Source organism: Phaethon lepturus, unplaced genomic scaffold, assembly GCF_000687285.1.
Source record: "Phaethon lepturus isolate BGI_N335 unplaced genomic scaffold, ASM68728v1 scaffold1193, whole genome shotgun sequence".
In the NCBI taxonomy this organism is placed as follows: Eukaryota; Metazoa; Chordata; class Aves; order Phaethontiformes; family Phaethontidae; genus Phaethon; species Phaethon lepturus.
The window spans coordinates 1-19,845 of NW_010528149.1; the positions used below are offsets into that span (position 1 = coordinate 1).

Sequence of the window (19,845 nt, forward strand, 5' to 3'; positions counted from 1 at the left end):
GACCAGTCGCCCCAGCGCTCTCAAGTCCTTTAGGTACCATTAACTCTCAAGTCCTTGAAGTACCATTAGGTGTGCTTCCCAGGTCCGGAGAGTTAAGCGTACACAAAAAAACATAACCCCGTTATGTTTCAGGGTTCGACAGCGGAGGGCAAGAGCAGCCTGCTGGCGCAGCGGCGCGGCGCGGTGCTGTACCAGCCGGTGAGGGCTAGAGGGCAGCATGTACTCATAAGCGGTTAAAGTGCAGCCCTTGAACTCAAAGAACATGGTACTCGATTTATTTGAGGACTTCAAGGCGGGGCAGTTCTTTTTGTCTGTGTTTTTCGATTTGGCTTGCATGGTGGAATAATGCCGCCAGTGTTGTGGCTTTTCTTTGCTCACTTCTTAATAGTGATCATAACCTCCTCAGGTTTACCGAGATCTCCTTGTTGTAGAGCATTGTATTTATGAACATCAGAAGGAAAAATCCCTTCAATCAAAGCTTGCCTGATACCTTCTACTTAAATAGTTCGATCTACTTTTCATGTCACTGTTGATGGGCTTGGTGAGGATGGTTTAGAGCAAAGCGGTGCTTTGCCCTGTGGTTACCTTTTAATAATCTGTTTAATGTTTCAAATTTTGTGTATTTTCTTGCATATTCCTACATAGATGCATACAAGGTAGAGGTGTTCAAAATTAGGAGAAAGTGTGGATCTGCTTTGGTAAAATATTTTAATCAAATATATGAAAAGGAGGAAATAATTGCTTTTAAATACCAAGGAGGTAATGTAGTTCAAAATGACGTCCGCATAATACGTACCTCCAAGCAAACAGGAGCCTCAGGCTATTAGGCATGCTTGCTTTCCTACTGCATGGAAAGCAGGATATTGCATGCAAGCAAGCAGGCAAACAGGTATTAGCTGATCACAACCTCTGTAGAGGGTATTTTGGGGAACAGCATATGTTATTATTCAGTAGAAAGCCATCTATTGAAGGCATGACAAAGATATACTTGGGAAAATAGTTCGAATGTATTATAAGATGAAAATGGTGATAGAAATGGATTTGTTCTGGGTTTTGAACCCTTAAATTCAATTGGCGGGTTGGAGACCAAGCTTTATAAAAGCCTTCTGAGTATTGAAAGTGGTGAACAGTCTGGTCATCTCAGCTTTTTTAGTTTTATGGATAGTATAATTCAGATACTATCAGATGCTGAGATGAAAACATAGGAATAAAATTTAGAGGGAGCTCTGCTAAAGGGCTTTTCAGCAAATGTGTGCATCGTTTAGTACTATAACCCAGTTAAGAGTTTATGGAATAAGTTGTAATTTATTAACATAATATTGATTATGCTTTCTGCTTCTCATTTGCGTACTTGCAGGGAAAGCTTAATAGGAGGACTAATTTGCACTTTTTATGAGCTAAAAAGTAATATATTAAGCTTTATGTCTAGCTGTAAATCTCCAGAAGTGGAAAACAGAGCACATGAGCTATGCAACTGAGTAAAATTTAACAATGATCGTCTTGCATTCCTAATTTGCGGGGACTTTCTGTGCAGTGTGATGTTTAAAAAAAAAATAGATACCGTTGCCTTCAACATGCTGAATACTTAACTGAAAATTAAGAAACTTTTAAGGTGTCATAAATGCTTAGCTCTTCTAATGCATGCTGAATTTTTTCTATATGTCATGAGTATGAAAGTTTGCAGAAACAGGGTTTTCTGTAGCCATTGCAGCAGCACAAGTTCTTAGTCTTGTAGTAGCATAAGTGCAGAAGCAATCTGAAATTCTTCAGATGACACCTGCTTTTAAAGGTCACAGCAGATCAACATAAATGCTTAAGGTGTTAGTAACTGACACTATATGCTTTTGAGAATGAAACTGTTCTTATTGCCTTTCACTGACAAGTATACATTTTAACAAATACCAACATAGGAGAAAAAGGTAGATACGGTTAATTTTTCTGTTGGAAATTGTGATTTGCATGTTTAATTATTTATATAGAATAATTTTTTTTTTCCATAGTCAAAAAGAGGTATAGAATCAAGTTGTTTTATGCTTGTCCAGGCATCCTTCGCTAATTTTCACTTAGTAGTGTATATATATGTAAGGTGAGCACTGTGACAGTTTAATAGAGCTGGGTTTTGAGTTCTTTAAGACTTTGGGGGTTATTTTTTGCGAACAGTGTACTGAGGGTGGTGGTTGTTTTTGTTACTGTTTTCAATAGAGTATCACAAACTAGTAATATGAGAGAGATGAGAATGGCAGCATGAGGGAGGAAAAAGCTTCTCTGAGGGGCTAAAAGTTGCATGGTAGTGGTTCTGCCACTGCAGTTATTTTCTATTTTAAATACATTCATGCCAAGCTAGGAAATTTTAATGTAGTAAACAATTGTCACAAGCAACTTTAGCTCTTAAAATGTTCTTTGTTCTCTTCCCCCCACCACCACCTTTTGCAGCTTTATGCTATTCCTTGGTTTCTCACAATGTTTACACGTGAGTATGCATTCTTTTTCTCTGATTAAATGTTCATAGGTTTCTTAACCATAATTTTTCTGACTTTTTCCGCTAAAGCCTTCCTAATTGGTGTGATGTGTCTATCGTTTAGTAGGTCACTTGTAATTTGCAAGGATGTGTGTTGTGGTTTGAGTCTCAGCAGTGCCTGTCACATACTTTCTGCCCTGATTTGACAATAATTACAATTTTCTTATTTCTTAAAAAATTATTCTGTTGAATTTGAACTGGATTATTTTACGCGTGCCGTATTTAGGGAATGTGCAAAGGAAGCTGTTATCTGCTGGAAAAAGATATAATAATAGTTAAAAAAACAAAGCCAAACCTCACCACCTTACCCTGTCTTCACCCAAGTAATGTAAGAGAGTAACTTTGTTTTTGAAGACCAACAAAACAAGTTTTTTTGTTACACATTGTTATTCTACTAGTACCAGTTTACTATGATATTTTTGCATGTATGTTGGGAAAAAAAAAATTATGATTTGGTGAGCTTTTAATGAAAGAGGACAAAATTAATACAGCAAGTCTAGAAAGCAGTTAAAAATCTTCTTTCCTCAAAGATCTCTGTGATTCTTTTTTCATGTCATGTCAACATTGGCAGACTTTGAATTAAAAGAAAAAATTGTCAGGATGAAAAGAGTTGATGGATTATTTCTCTGATGAAATATAAAATAATTTCATGTGAGATTCTTGATTGCAATTTCTAAAGATCTTGATTGTGAAGCACAGGTTCTTTCAGCTGTCCATTCCTCTAAAACTTTCATGAGAATCACCACCTTTGGAAAACCAAGGAGATGGTTTCCTTGGCAATGAATTGCAACAAAATTTTAGAACTATTTAGTTGGAGGATAGCTTATTTTAAGAGAGCTACCTTCAGCTTTATATGTAAAATTTTTCTATTTTTAAGAGGCCTTTCTCCATGTCTTTCTTTTATTGTGCCAATTTTTTCTCTATTCTGTTCATTTTCTTGTCTAATTTTAAGTCATTGAGCTTATTGATTAACTCATTAATGTCTTTGTAATACTGGAAAAACTGATATGCCTGTCCTAATGCATAATTGCACCACACCAAAAAAAAAAAAAAAAATTTGCCTAATTTTGTGTGCATTTGAAATATGAAAACCTGCACATTTCTAAGTATTTAATAATGAAAGAAGACGCTGATGATTTCCAGAATAATCAAACTGCATATGAAGACAAACCCCTTTCTAAACAGGTTGAGTCCTTTTTGCTCCCCCATAAAAAAAGAAATAACCCTAAGTCAGGAAAGAAAAAAAGTATATCGGTAACTCCTTAACAACATGCATGTGTGTATGTGTTTTTATCAACTTATATGCTTATAACTTTTTTGTATTGTGTTTGTTCATCATGCAGATGTCTTTCCTTTGCACAAAATTTTTCATTTGTGGGATACATTACTGCTTGGAAATTCCTCCTTCCCATTCTGTATTGGAGTTGCAATACTTCAACAGCTGAGGGATCGTCTTCTGGCTAATGGATTCAATGAATGCATTCTCCTTTTTTCAGACTTGCCAGGTGCAGAAAAAACTATTTCTTCTCTCTTTCTCGGTCTTCCCCAGTGTGTTGCTGAAGAAAGTATGTGCTTGCATGTGAACATATACTACAAATCTTACATGGTTAGTTTTGAAATCATGGTAGATCTAGGCATACTCACTGTCAGAGTGTGTAGGTCTTAACTACAGCTTGATGCAGTTAGTAGAAGTCTTTTTGCTGTCATCATCAAGAATTGGGTGAGCTTGTTGTTATTTCCAGGTTAAGGTTGGAGTACTTTCTTGTGCAATTTAGAACGATTTTAAGTAATTCATAGGTGACTGTTTGTAGACATGCCATGTATAGAAATAATCCCATTGATAGCAATTTCTTAGTGAAAAAAGAAAATGTAGTGCTGTTCTGAACAGTGCTTTTACATTTTTATGCTGGTGCTAGTCTGTTTTCCTTTAAAAAATAATTAAACTTTGCTGTGGAAGCAATTAATGTAAAAGGATTAGGGAAAGCAGTACAGAAGCCATTGGAATTGCTCTGTATTAAATCAGTTTCCATTTGAAATGTAAAGCTTTCAGAAGAACCCTCAAAATTGCATTGGAGGCTACATTATCATTGTGCAGAAATTCTGTCGTCTGGTTCAGTGGGAGGTGGTTGACCTATTCATAAAAGCAAGTATTGCATCATTAAAAAAAAAAATATACAGGTAACCATAAATTTTGGGATTTCTTTCTGAGCAAGTTTCTAGTGAGACAGTAGAATGTATTTGAACTGAATAAGTCCTGTCAACTGAAAGATATGTTTCCATTTGTGATGGACTAATGTTAACATAACACATGCATTGGAAGGCTACTGCACCCAGAGCATACTTATGTTCTTGTATTGATTCCCCCTCTCCAACCCAGGATCTTACTAACACAATATAGGTCTTGGTTAAGAGGTGACACTGTTTTAATTATGTGGACTTTCTGAAGATAACTTGTAACTTTTGGGTACTTCCTGGGCTAATTACAGGTTTAGTGGACTCTGTTTGAACACCCATGTGTGCAATTCAGTAATTCATAATTTGTTTAAACAGAAGTCATTCTTTTTCAGAACTGAATGAGACAATCAAGTTTGGAAGAGCATTTAAACTCAAAGGATCTTGTTAAGTGTGGCAGTCTCCGCAACTGCAGAGTTTACAAAGATTAGCAGTACTCTAGGATATGGCAGCAAGCAGTTCATAGTTGCATAAATCAATCTCTCAGAAGTTCAGTGAGTTGTCACAGATGAAGCTCTGTGATTGCTCTAAATATTATTGTCACAAATTCTGTCCTTCACTGTATACCCTTGAACATGTGTCCGCATTTCAAAATTTTGCTTTTGAATTGCCATTGCTACTGTATTTTTCAATTTATAAAAAATTATTTAGGCCATTCTTTATGGTGTGGGTTTTTAAATTTTCAGTCTATATGCTTAGTCATTTCAAATGCTTTTATTAAATTTAACTGAGTATCTTCAGATGGTCTGAAAGGTGACTGCTAAACTACAAGATTGTCTGTCTCTCTCCCTTCCCTCCTCCCCATCTATTAGATATGTGTCTTAGTTAAATATAGCTTCATTAATATTTAACTTATCTTCTTGCCTAAGGTCATTTCCCCCCCCTTTTTTTTTTTCCTTGAGTGGTTCTAAATTATATATACCAATTTATCTTGAGCCAGATGATTTACTGACAGTTGAAGTACTTTATGCTGAGGTCATGTGTAAGAACACATTAGTTCTTATAATACGTATCTGTTGATATAAGAAAATTAAATCACTAAAATCTGTAATGTTATAATGTACATGCTTTCTGCTGATTATAGCTTATGATAACTTTGGTAGTCGGCAAGAAATGTTTTGGTAGAATGGTGTTTCTAAAAAGGTATTTTTTTTTATGTTGGTGATGTCTGCAATATTTTGTATGTCAACAGTGGCACAGTTGAATATTGTGAGCTTAATCCAAAGCATAACATAAACTGAATACTAAGGGAAAAAAAGAATGAGGATGGAAGACAATCCTAGTGTGACTTAGAAGTTAAATGTTATTGGTCTAGCTGAGACTTCTGTAATCAGTAACTTCTTTGAACATACAATTATCACAGCCTTGTGCCTTCTCTTTCTGACCTGAGTCTTATTTCTGGGTAAGAAGTATTGACTGCTTATGCTTTTTGTCACCTGTGTCTTCCAAACAGGACTTCTGTTATTTTAGTTAAAATAAGTTGTGTGCCATGCCTGAGAATTTTCTGAAAGTAATTTACAAACAACCTTCACCTGAAACTGGGTCACCCTGAGGAAGAGATTCTGTTGTTCAAAACATGTGCAATAATTTCAATCTGAAATCAATTGTTGCTCAACAGCCTGAAGCTCCTGTGGTTTTTAAGCTTGCTGTGCACTAGAATGGCTTATCTCAGGCTGCCAGTGAAAGCGACTTGCTTTCCAAACTGCTAAAGCTATTTTACTGCAATCTTGCAACTTTGTGGAACACCTTTTTAAGACTCCTAGTTTTTACAGTATCTATTTCTAAAAATGTATATTTAAAGTTTTGGGGAAAAAACTGAACAAAACAAAATCAAACAAACAAAAAGCCTCACTGCTTTATTTTCAGTTCACTGCGTATAACACCGTTTAAATTACACAGTTAGCAATGTGAGGAAAAAGTAGAGGCACAGTGCCATTATTGATTACTTTATTCTGAAAACCATTTCCAGTGCTTGTCTTGGAGCTTTGGCCATATTTTATGTATAAACCTGATACAGTGAGGCATTACTTGCTATTTTCAGGAGCTCTATTGGAAATTTTGATTCGTTTTTATATAGTTTTAACAATGTTGTAGCATATTAGGAAATCTATTTGAAGTATTTGACAAAGTAATTGGTTAATTAAGAATACTGAAAAATCCCTTTGCTGTACCAACAAATGTCCCAGTTTATTTCTTGTGGGGCTGTGTAAAGGGGACACATAAGCAACTGCTAAAACTTAAATAGCATTAGATTATTTAGGAAATTACTACCCCAAGGTTGTTTTTTTTATTTTCTTTCATTTGGTCTTTCATATTATTTTTCCCTAGTGTTTAAGGAGCTCTGTTAAGTATAAACTTTATTCAAACGATATAAATACCAGAGAAGATTTAGGAGGTACTACTTGACAGACAAAACCAGCCATGGAGTTATTGCTAATTCTTTATGTGTAGTTTTGAGATTTAGTAAATTTCATCTTACTTGAGTGATGCAGAGAGAGCAAACCCAGTATGCATTACCTTTTATTTTCCTTTATTAAAGTCTGACATATAGCAGGAGAATGTGGCAGGAAAATGAGGATGGTAAGGGTGGCACTACTGTGATGTGTTTTCTGAGGTTCCAACAACAGAGGCAGAACTCTGCTTTCAGACCAGTACTTACTTGTACTAAGCCAGTTCGGATATGTCTGCATCTTATGTATCAGCAAATTTACAACCGAGAAGGCTCTTTCATGCATTGAGGTCCAACTGTATAAGTAACATTAGTAAAACTTGCATTTTTGCTTATAGCTTAGCCTTCAGCATCTTGCTGTAAGTTTGTGTCATAAGGTACATTACGCGACTCAAAAATTATGATTATTGTAGCTTGACTTGATTACTAAGTTCATTACCCACTGTACAAGTAGTATAAACTCACCAGCACCTTTTGTTAGGAAACAAACCCAGGAAGGAAACATCCAGGTATGTGCAGTTCTTTGCAAACGGTTGAAGGATCCCATAGATCAATTCACTCCCATCTGGAATGGGTGCAGTATGGGGCCTGGCAAACAGATCTTCCTCTAGAGATCCATGCCGACATCATCACTGACATACAGAGATTAATTATTGCCTTGAGAAGGGATAGGGCAAAAAAGATGGGGATGGATGCTATTAGAAAATAGGAAAATGCTAAGCCTAGACATGAGATAAAACAAACTTTCAAATAAGCCTTTTAGGTTAAGTTCACACAATAAGCTCATCTTCTGCAATTTTGGAGCAAGAGGGCTCGTTCTTTTAATGCTGTGCAGCTTAGGAAGGTATCTTTTTGCTGGCTCCAGGCTAGTCAGTGCTTCCAGAGGAAGAACCTTGGCCTCAGATAACAAGTCCAGAAAGACAAACTGTGGCAAAGCGATCCAGTGCAATGACAAGCTACAGTAAAATGGCTGAAATGGAAAATGTAGAGGCTTCTACTTTGTGAGACACAGGCATGTAGCTTTAAGATGCAACAAGTAGTCAAAGATCTAGCTATCATCAAACCATGAAAATAAATGATTCTCCAAGGAACAGAGTTTCTCTCATGTGGGAGAAACAATTACATCTCTTGCCATTATAGTGACATGCCAAAATGCAGAATCCCATGATGGTGAAAGCTATATAAATGCTTAGAAGGATTATGTCCAGCTCAGAAATGGACTAAAGATTAAAAAATAGTGGGAATTCTACACTAAGTTTGTATGGTGCAGTTCTGGATGAAGTGCTTCTCCTAATAGCAGCAGAATTAGACTCAACTCAGAGAACTCTACTTTAGATACCTAAGCGACCCTAAGTAGCTACCATTTTACTTTTCTGTTGTTTTTCTTCCTGAAAATCCTTTGCCTGCTCACATCTGTGATTCATACACTTTTATTGTGCCAGAATTTCTGACACTTTAGTATTTAGTTAATTAAGATTTCACAGGAGGAAGAAATGGCAGTTGGCCACCAAGCCCACGCTGTTTGTGGGTGTTCGGTGCCTGTTCCCATTTGTTTCACCATTTCTTGAATGAAAATGTAAACTCTTGAGATCAAAACACCAACTTTGGAAAGACTGAGAGAGACACAGTGGGGTCTTCCATATGCCAGTGAGCAGCAGAAAAACAGAAGTAATACAATGTTTTGATTAAGATTTGGCTTTTTATCATACAGTTTTGAAAATGTCCTATTGCTTAGATTAAGGCTCTGAGGAATAGAAGTCGTAATAGCTCTTTTAAACGGCAGCTTTTTTTGTAACTTTAGCAGTGACGTTTTGACATATTGCTTTGTTGTAGCTTGCCCAAGTTCAAAACTGTTGTCCCTCTTGGAAGATGACACTGCAAGGTGATTTATCATGGAGTTAGCGAAGCTGGATTGCTTTTTCAAGTTACAGTAGAGCTGAAGAAAAACAGCAATTTGGTCCCTGTCACGTGATGCACATGATAATGTTGCTATAACTATGACATAAAAAAATGGCTTGGAAATATCAAAAGACATCAGAATTAAAAATGAAATCATGTTTCTAGTTTTCTTTTCCTGAAAGATGTAGGTCACGCTGATATTTATGGAAACATCTTTTTCTTCCTCATCTTTGCTATGTTCGATGGCTTTTTGTAGATGCAGGTGTATTTAGTAATACAATTTCTGTACGTTATTGTTGCTAAATAACGGCAGAAGCAGAACTGTGTGTAGCTGTTAGTAAGTGGGTTTTTGTTTTGCTTCTTTTTTCCCCCCTGTTTTTTTACTTTTTTAAAATGTTTTTTTCTTTGAGGGGGGTCAGGTGTTTCTTCTTCGTTTGGGGGGGGGGGGGAAATGGTGGTTTTTCTGTGGGTTTTTTTCTGTATTTTACCCTGTTGTTGTTTTGGTTTGTTTTTTTAATGGCTTACAGCCAGCTGTGGGTTGTGAACTGGATTTGGTACAGAAGCAGAGCAATTTGTTAGGGCACACCTGCTCACCAAGGCGGTTCAGTAGTGTCAAACTGTAAGATTGATGTCATTTTACCTGAAGCTGTGAATTCTTTAATTATTCATGTTTTCCACTTGTAGTGACATGAACAAAATGCAGTTATATTTATAGATTATACCCTCTTGAGACTAAAGAGAAATGCTATGGTGGGTGTCACACTAAGGACAAAAAAAAAAAAAAAAACAACCAAAAAACCAAACAAAACCAAACAAACACCAAAATCCTTTATTTTATTAATATTAGTGTTCTTGTTAGTCTGCAGTTCTTCCTGGCAGAAGAAAATCACATATATATCCTCTACCAAAGGACTGTCTGTCTCAAGAGATGGTATTTCATAAAAAGGCTGAATAGTGAGTTCATTGGTAGAACTTTCCTAGTGCATGTCTTTAAATCAGTCTGATGCACAGTTTATGCCTCCTCTTTCTTGATAGAACCTGTATGTACTCTTCATAGCAAAAGGGGACTTCAGAGAATAGAATAATCCACCTATTAGTCATGTAGGATTTTGTACACCTTTACACTGGAATAAAATCAAAGTACAAGAAGGTAGACTGTCAAACATACTAGTATTTCTAGGCATGGAAAGACAACATTCAGGCCACTCTTACCTGAGATTTGCTCCTAGATGTGGTGCATTATTTTTTTTTCTCTTTACAAAGGTGTCTCGGGAAAATATTTCTCTCTTTTTTTTTTTTTTTTTTGTTTCACTAAAATTATGAGCATAACAACTGGTTCAGGATTGAACTAGTGCTTAGAAAGCAAGAGTGTGCACTAGATATTTTTTTTTTTTCCCTTTTACAGTTATGGAGAATGTTGCTGACAGAGCAAGGTGCTTAATAGCATATCTGTCTATATCTTATACTGAATGTGTGTGTTTGCCTGCACAGATATAAATGGTCTTCTCAATAACCTCGGGTTCTCTAATTGTTAATTGAGGAGGATTTTAAAATGAGCTGCACAAATACTGCAGTGTTAAAATCCCTTGATTAAAATGTACATTAGCAGCATATCTCTATGTGACTGTACATATATTTTGGGAGGGGTGTGTGTCCAGTGTTGTTAATAGAGATACACATAACTACTTAAATACAGAATTAGAATGGCAGTGTAGGCTGAGTGCTAGAAAAATCTTTCTGCCAAAATAAGGGCTGAGAAACAAGGTCTGCTTAAGTGAATTCTCAGTGCTCTCATACTCTGGAGTAGCTGTCAGTTCACTTGGGTTTACATTCCTGTACTCAAAGAACTTAAAACTCTTGCCTTTATAAATCTGCATGAGGCATTTGATTCTGTCTATCTTCTTTGTTCTTAATATGCTAAGAGCTGGAGTTTAGTAGAAATCAACAGAAAGACCAAAACTAAACATGGAGAACTAGAGCAGGGTTTGTACCTAAAGCTCAGAATAAACGTCAGGACTGGATTGCTAATATTGAAGAGCAAAACTTGTGCAGGAAGGACAGGTATCCCAACTAGGAAAAGCTCGCATTGTATGTGAAGAATGTTGTCTGTATTCTGAAAATGGTGATAAATGGGGTGTGTCAGGTGCAACCTCTGTCACTGCAAAAATTTAAAAAGTCTAGACAAGCATCTGTAGGGGATAGGCTAGTCACATATCATTTGGCTTCAGAGTAAGGCAAGGAGCTAGGCAATCTCTTGGTGGTTCTTCAATCCTTATGCTTAAAAAAAAAACCCAAAACAAAACACTTTTTTCTTTCTCCTCCTCCTCCCCCCGCCCCCCCCCAGCATAGCATATTGCCAAGGAAACAAATTCAGTAATCATGTAAGCTGATAGAGTGTAAACCACAAATTTGTCTGCTGGGAATGTAATCCTGAAATTACAAGACTTAAAAATGTCTTAAAGATTGTCTTTTGGTTTTTTTTTTTTTGTTATAAAAATATGATATTTAGGAATGTGATTTGTAAATATTTTGATGTGTAAATTCAAATGGGGGTGTTAAAGCTTTTTCACAGATAGGGGAACTGTCCTCCTTGACTTCTGAGTAGGCTAATTGTGCAGCAAACTTCAGATCATTTAGAAATGTGTATTGACAAGGTTTGCCTGATGTTACATACTTGAAGCTACTAGTTTTGCACTGTGAAACACTAACATAGACTTGACAAATGGTAAACACTGAAAGTTTTGCATCTCAGTAAGTTATTTATTGTAGTGCCAAATGGCAAGTGTATTTATTTTTAGAAATGAAAGCAATCTTAAGCATGGGTACACATGCAGGATGGTTATTATCCTTCCTGTTACAGTTGCTATATTTGTGGGAAATTAATAATATTTCAGTCCTGAATAGTATGTTGCTTGCTCTGTGGTAGTTTGTGGGTCTTACATGGTTCAGGATACTCTTTAGGCAGATCTAGATATCTTATCTATATTAATGTTTTACCCGAAGTTTTTCCGTTATTGGTCTAAGAATTAAAGGGTCAAATTAGAGACTTTGATCCTTTTCTTGTGGCAACAGGTACTCCTTTTCAAGGTTTACTTGAATTTTCATCTTATTTCAAAAACATAAATTCGAAGTTACTTAATATTATTTCCTTAAAAATGTCCTGAAGGCTAATAACAGGAGAGCTGTGCTAATACAAAGGTCTTCTATTTATGGCTCTTTAGAGATCGACAAGTTTTATAAGCATTTGGTCTGGTCAGAGTTTCTGGTTGTAGAATTTTTTACAAATTTATGCCTGTTATATCTGGGAAACAGCTGAAGTGGCTCATAGTTACGATCCAGCTAGAAACTTAAACAGCATGGTCTTTACTAATGCCTACTGAGCTTTAGTATTTGCATATTACTTCTGTGAAACACAGATTTAGGATAAAGGAGGTAAGTTTCACTAGTATTTGAGATTTGGTAAAAGTCTCTTGAGTCAGTTTTAGAAGATTTTAACAAACCGTACAATGTAGAAAAGACAAAAAAAAGTTTTCCTCCAAAAATTGAATGTTGTTGGACGTTGCGTTGGTGGCACAAGTTCCTCATCTCCATGTATTTATAACAAGTTTCTCTTATAACCTGATCCCTGCAGTTTTGTAAACCTGTCTTTTTGTGCATCTTCTGTAGATGCTTATCATCTAGCTATGAAATAATGTTTGTTCTTCTGCTGATCTGCTTTATTTCCTCATTCTTGTGTATCTCAGTTTTTGCATAGTAGCCTCCATTTATTTCCATTATATAGTGTAAATTCTTGTCCTTCTGTCATTGGCCAGTATCCTAATCTGATGTTAGGGCCAGTCCAGATGTCTTAAATATTTTGTTAGTTGGTAGAAATGTCTTCTGTTAAACAGCCCTGGAGCACCTCATAAAGCTGTTTAAAACACATTTTCCCGTCGGAGCTTAGCTGACATTACAGTCTTTATATAATCTATTTTGGTCTTCTTTCTCAGTAAGACATACCACGTGGCATTTGGTGGTTCACTTACAGTAAACCTTTACTCTTCGTACAGTCATTCATCATTCTGTGTCTTCCCTGCTCATCTTTATCAGTGCAGGACATCATCAAGTTTCCATATAGGAAGGCAGTCTTTATTAAACCTTTTCACTAAACTGCTGAGTCAGAGCGATTTTTACAATCATGGGTAAGAAAACGATTCATGCTTGTCCTTTATGCAGTCGAATGTCGCAGGAATAACTCAAGTGTTTACTGCTGCTTCTCTCTATTGCTCACTACTTTGTGTTGTGTGAACTGGTCCAGATGGCTATATAACTGCAGGTACTATTATAGTTCTGCTTTCCATAACTGTTCTCTCAGCTTCGCTTGTTTATACACAGGCTGCAAACATACCTACTGTTGGTCTCAGCAGAAGTGTCAGTATCTCACATAGATATGTCATTTCTACTTGAATTATTATCTTCGTAACACCCTCTGCTACAGAACTCTTTATCATGATACATTCTTAATTTCTTAGTCCTCAAACATCTCCTTTATGGATGAAGGCAAGTGACCAACAAGTTCTTTTTCTACTCTTTGGATATTGCATGTGATTTCATTACATAAAACCAGCAGTCCTTCTTTTCCCAGTGTTTCTGAATCCTGATGCAAATGGCTGATGTGCTTTCACCAAGCAAGGGTCTGGACCATTTCATTTTAATACACTAACTGCTGCCTGTGGGCATTAAGGCTCAAGAATAGTTTAAATTTTTGTCTTTCCAACAGCAAGGTAACTGTTGCATGTACACTGAAAACAGCAATATCGTCCAGAGATAGTAAACAATACTGACTGTGGAAAACAGTCTAGAGAATTTTTTATTCCAAGATACTGAAAGTAATTGTGATGTGCTCTCAGGCAAGGTAGCCTGTCGATGCTGCATTGAAATTATTGATCCTTATTATAGCTGTGCGACATGCAATCTGTCTGAACACATAGTACTATAGTTTGTTCCTTTGCTTCTGCATCCAGTCATTTTTCTAGCTGAGTGCAACTTCTGTACACCTGCTGTATTACATAAAAAATCTGATGGCTCCTTGACTGACAACGCTTTTCCTCCTGGCAGCTCTTGAAAGATGCACACTTTGCATCCATGTAGAGAGAAGAACAAAGACTTCTATCATATTAGCTGAAGAGTTTTTAAATTAATGACTGATTTTTATGTTGCCTTTGAAATTTTGTCCCAAGATGCACTGAAAGGCATGCTGATGTCTCTAAGTAATAAGATAGTAAGTAACTACTATCCATAAAACAATGAAGTAACACCACTATGCTGTAATGTACGAAAAAAATTATATAAAAAAACCCCAATTTTGCATTGACCTTTTAGTTTACAGTAACCTTCTAGCAGTAATAGATACAGAGATGTTGGATAGAAATGTCACTTCTTCTCTTAGATTTGTTCTTTTAAAATATCTAGGCTTAGTGCATCTTTTTGTAGGTCATCAGAAAAGAAAATGTTTATGGCCTTTCACCTCTATTTCTTCTGAGAGCAGGAATCATGAGATTGAACTGACTGACCTATTCAGCTTCCCTGCTTTATTAGCACTGAGGTTTTCTGGCCTGTTTATGTGGCTGTGTGGTGAAAGCTGATGTTGCCTGGAAGTATAGTAATAAAGTATTTGTGATGGAGAGGTCAAACCAAGCCCATAATTCTGGGCTGTTTCCAAAATGCAGAAGCAGTTTATTTTGGCCAAATTTCTTAACTGGTGTCCTGTTACCCAAGGAAAGGTCTCTGGAATTGATTAACGGCACACAAAGACTTGGTCTGTGTACATTTTCATTAAGAAAGGACCATTCGTGTTACGTTTTTCTTCATTACTTGCTTTCACTTGCTGTGAACAACATATGCACGTCTGGTTTTGCTGTAAAAATAAAAAATTCTATGTGCTTTTGTCACAGGTGTATGGCCTTTAAACGGCTGCTTTCTTTTTAATATCTGTTTCAAGTGTGGTCTACTTCTTTTCTGTATCTATAATAATAAACACTAAATATATGTAGCTTAAAAGGAACTATGTCAGGCTGAGTCATCCTTTTCAGTTGAGGCTGTTGACAGGGGGAGGCAGCAGCTTGGGAGTGATAATCATGAACAGAGCAAAATGAGTAATATCTTAGAGCAGCCACGAAGCTTAGTTCAGAAAAGGAGCAAAACATTTCAATAAGCTTAATAATAGGATGGGGCCATGGCAAAACCAGGATATTACTGTTAGATCACCTTTTTGTTTACTTACCCACCCCGCCTTTTTCAATTCCCATATTATTTGCATATTTAGAAACCTCAGGAAGAGTCTTTTGATGCCAAGTAATGGAGTAATTAGTTGGTGCCATAGAATTGTTTCCTGTAAGGCTTGATTGCTGCTTGACTGTGAAGTACTTGAGCTCAGCAGAGCCAGAACTCCTAAAACCGGTGTTTTAGAGTGAAACTTGTGATTTTTCGTTCTTAGGCACTTGGGTGCCAACGTTGGCTTTCTGAAATGCAGGTGCTCTGCAGTTTTTGAAAACCAAACTGCTTGAAGACGTACTGAATTTTGAAATGAGAACATATTTTTATAGTATTAATATTATGTTTAAAGCTAGGCTTAAATTTTTTCAGCGCACACTTCACAGTTCATGACACCATGTTATGTCAGCACGTTTTCATTACAGATTTTCAGCAAAATAATTAGCATGAATAGAAACAGAAGGCATGTGTTTTTTAAACTACAAAATACCCCAGTGTTCGAACCTTGGAGAGCACAGAGATGTTATATGTACATCTCCATGAGTGAGCAGGCCCTCCCTGTCCTTTCTAAATGTTTCTGTTTGCTTCTTGCTGATGCCTTGAGGTGTATGCAAAGCCTGCTCTCAGAAGGATATTCTTCTGTTGTTTGCACATGACAAGTAGTCTGGCATCCTGGTGAGGTACTGTGTTTGTTCATAGTCCTGCTCAAGAATCTAGGCACTGACTTGATATATTTACACTTCTGAAATACCAACAGTATGTTTTTAATAATGTGTAAGCTTTAAAGTTTTCTGGCTTGTTACACAGTTACTTGGGAGCAGGAAGAGTACAAAGCAGGATTAACAAGCAGGATTTGCATGCAAAGTCTTGGTGCGATAACAAAAGTTGGACATTTAATTGGAGACTGACTCATTTGTCATATATTTGAAAGGGCATGGGAAGAAACTGGAATTGAAGTAGCACAGCAGACCCTTACTTATTAGCCAAAACAAAAAGGAGAAAAGATCTTATCCAGAAGGCTGCAAAAGATTGCATTGCATTTTGGTTACCAATGGGAAGTGATTTTTCTTAAACTGAAATTTCAAACAAAGGATGAAGACAGGCTTGAAGGTTACTCAAGTGTGAAGCCTGTTCATGCAATGTGACTAATAAATGTTACGTAAATATTTACACCAATTTAATGTCATCTTAAACTCCAGCATCCTGAAATTAATTGTTTTTTAAAAAAGAATGACAGTAAATTCTTTCACTACCAATAGTCTTGTCTCCCTTGTGGGTGATAAATGTTGACCGTTCCCATATATATGCATACATGTGCCTATATGCATACATTTTTTATTAGTAGTAGTGGAAGCCACAATCTCCTTGTTATATATTTATTTTGCATTACTTAGAAGCAGATCAATTAATCAGCAGACTGTAAATTGGTGTTAGGCTTTTGATGGCTTCCCTCCCACACCATTTAAAATTCCCTCTTATTCCACAGAATTTCATTTTCAGCCATGGCCACTGTCCTGAAGTGCTGCTTAGAAGAAATGAGAAACCAAACAGCCAAGAATCACAGAACAACAGACTACTAAATTTTTTACTTACACCCTGATGTGTGAGAACTGGTTATCGTTTTTAGGGAAACCCATTGCTGCATCTTCCAATTGTCTAATTGGACTCCTTTTGGAATTACAGAGCGTGTTTCTAGTAAAAAATATTTTTATAGTCTGTCTCAATGCTGTCAATCTCAATCTTTGCTTTCAGCTTTTTCATAGCTTTCTGCGGCATGTAGCATTCCTATTCCATCCCCCAGTTCTCTGTTTTCCATTTCAGATACTTGTATGCCCTCTCACAACTGAATGTTTCTCATGCTATTCATTATTGTTGTTGAGATTTTTTTTGTTTGTTTTTTTTACTGGCTAAATTCTGCTTTCATCTCACTTATTACAAAAGTACTGCTAACGTTTCCTTCAGCTAAGAATCTCAGGAGACAGAACTATAACTCACAGTTACAGCAGTCTCTTTACAGGGAAAAAAAACCAACCCAAACCAAAACCCATAAATGTACTACAGTCTTGAACTGAAATTTATAAATAAAATGTGTATTCAGAGATGTAGAGAAAGTGTGATTGTAATGACCATACTGCAGAATGTATTCTGAGCTCTAATAACCAGTAAAAGGCATCTGCTGTCTTTACCTGGATTTAGAAATTGTGTAAAATTCTCCAGTTGCGTGGATTTTCCTTGGGAATGATACTAAATAACAGCCTTCCATTACAATATATTCAAAATGAAAAATCTAATATATTTTCATCACAGAATGAAAAATTTTTTGTTACTGTTGAGACATCACATTGTCCATTTATCTCTGGCAAGTATTATTCCAAGTAGCTAGGGAACCTGATATGGTTATAGAAAATGGTGATTTACTTTAACATCCACAAACAGGTTTAGAGCTAGAATTAAAATTAGGTAAACCACAGCTTTAGTCCCACGTTTTTTCAGAATTTTACAAGCAAGATAGCATATAAGCATGTTGTCTTCAATGGAATTAAAGCATATGCTGCAGGTTGTATCCTCCCTGAACATGGACAGCTTTTTGAATGGGAGATTAATAGATCACATCATGAATTCAGATTTTAAACAAAGTAAATAATCTCATCCAACTGGAATATTCTGCCCAAAGCTTCAATTTCAGCTTCTTTTGCTCACCATCTTGCTGATGACTGAGGTTTCTGGAGTAACTCCCTGATTCATGGCAATACATCAAATCTGTTTGAGATATACAGATAATGCTTGGCTACAGTGCCTCTGTTTTCTTCATAGAAGCTGATGCTTCAATCTTCTGAATTGTGAATGCTGTAATGAATCATCCAAGATGCTTGGGACAGAAAGAAGTGCTAATATACCCACTGTTTGTCTGACGCACTACACTAGGTTTGTCATAAAATGCAAGCTAGGATAATATTTTCTTCACGAGACTGAAGACAGGAGATGCAAAACTACCCAGTCTTTTTATAGCGATAGAAAAGTAAATGTTTTTTATCTTGTTAGAAGAGATACATGCAGGATGCTTACCGTTGCAAAAATTATATTTGTAATAGGTTTACTTTATTTTTTTTCTTTTGCATATGCTTTTAATTATGCTTCGGTAATTTTTATTTGACCACAGCTTATTTTAGGATGCTTCCCATTTGGTGGGTGCCTGCTTTCCTCCCAAGTTCAGTAATATTTTATCACACATGGCACTTTACTCCTTCAGCCAGAGTGTTTCACTGTGAATGTCTGGTTGGGATTTGGGCTGAATTTAAAAAAAAAAAAATCTGAAACAAATCTACTGTGTTTGCCATCAAGCACAAATTAGTTTTGAGAACTCCTGTTTTCCAACAAACAGATACCATGTAGTTTTGTCAAAATGGCAGGACACACAACTGAAAGCCTTCAGTCTGGCTCATAGCAGTATTTAACTGACAAATAAGACACTCAAGCCAAAAATCCTGATGTTCATACACTGCATGAAATGTACTTTTGATGTTCTGTATGTACTTACATTTAAGAGTCAATAGTCTGACTTCCAAAGACATTTACTGAAGATGCCTTACAGTGACTATGCTTTGATTATATTCCTGTCTTTGCATTGGTTAAAGTTCTGTTACACTTCTCTTAAACAGATTTCCATACATAACTAGGGATAAAATTAATACTTAAAATGTCTTTGCTAGTTTTTCATAAAAAATTTCTAAGTGTTTGGTTTTTTTTTAAATGGGAAAATGCTTTTGAAAACTACGTGCCCTTTAAGGCGGGGTGGGGAGACAGAGGTATAGATGGATATATGTATATTTAGCAATGTCATAGCTAGGTTAATTGGCTTTGCTGATTTTTTTCACGCTTGCATTTCTTGTCTTTTGTTTAAATCCCTGATCAGAGATTGACATTGAGCGTTGTGTTCGTGAGTCAATCAATCTGTTCCGCTGGACCCCAAAGAGTGCTACGTACAGGCAATATGCACAGCCTCCACGGCAAGCCAGTGAGAGCAACAGCACAAGAAGTTCAATGTCCTGCTTTTCCGCAGACTATCAGGAAGCACCTCGAAGTGACCTAGTAAGTGACCGGGGAACTGGAGGGGGGAGAATTGGTCATATTGCATGTTTCTCCTGCCCTGGGTGGTTTTTTTTATTCTGTTCTAAATTTTCTCCTGTTCTAAATTTTAAAATTTAGGCAGGAAGAAAATACTTGCCAAACCTCAGATACTGGCATTTAAGTTGTCACTTCCAAGCACAGGGGTTTGATGCATTCATCAGATGTTCTGATTTGCCTGCCAGCTGGTGCACAGTGTTAGAGCCTATGCCATGTTATTAATTCTGATGAACAATCCAATGCAGTGAATGAGAATTAACTGAAAGGTTGTTGGGTTTTGTTTTTTTAACTTCACTGCTTTGAACTTCAGCTTCTTTGATGTACGTGCCAATAACATTATTTCTTCTTGTGCCATATTTCTGCCTCTCCC

General features: G+C 36.4%; 1 protein-coding gene across 1 annotated transcript in view; it reads left to right on the forward strand.

Annotated features, from left to right (window-relative positions):
• Nucleotides 1-132: 132 nt before the first annotated feature.
• Nucleotides 133-19,845, forward strand: part of LOC104618063 (TBC domain-containing protein kinase-like protein) — a gene marked incomplete at its 5' end in the record, with an annotated part of 51,318 nt that continues 31,605 nt past the window's right edge. The window contains 4 exons of the mRNA XM_010283568.1: nt 133-198; nt 2,434-2,470; nt 3,862-4,023; nt 19,264-19,439. Of these exons, the coding sequence (XP_010281870.1) occupies nt 133-198; nt 2,434-2,470; nt 3,862-4,023; nt 19,264-19,439 (441 nt within the window). The remainder of the gene's footprint in view (nt 199-2,433; nt 2,471-3,861; nt 4,024-19,263; nt 19,440-19,845) is intronic.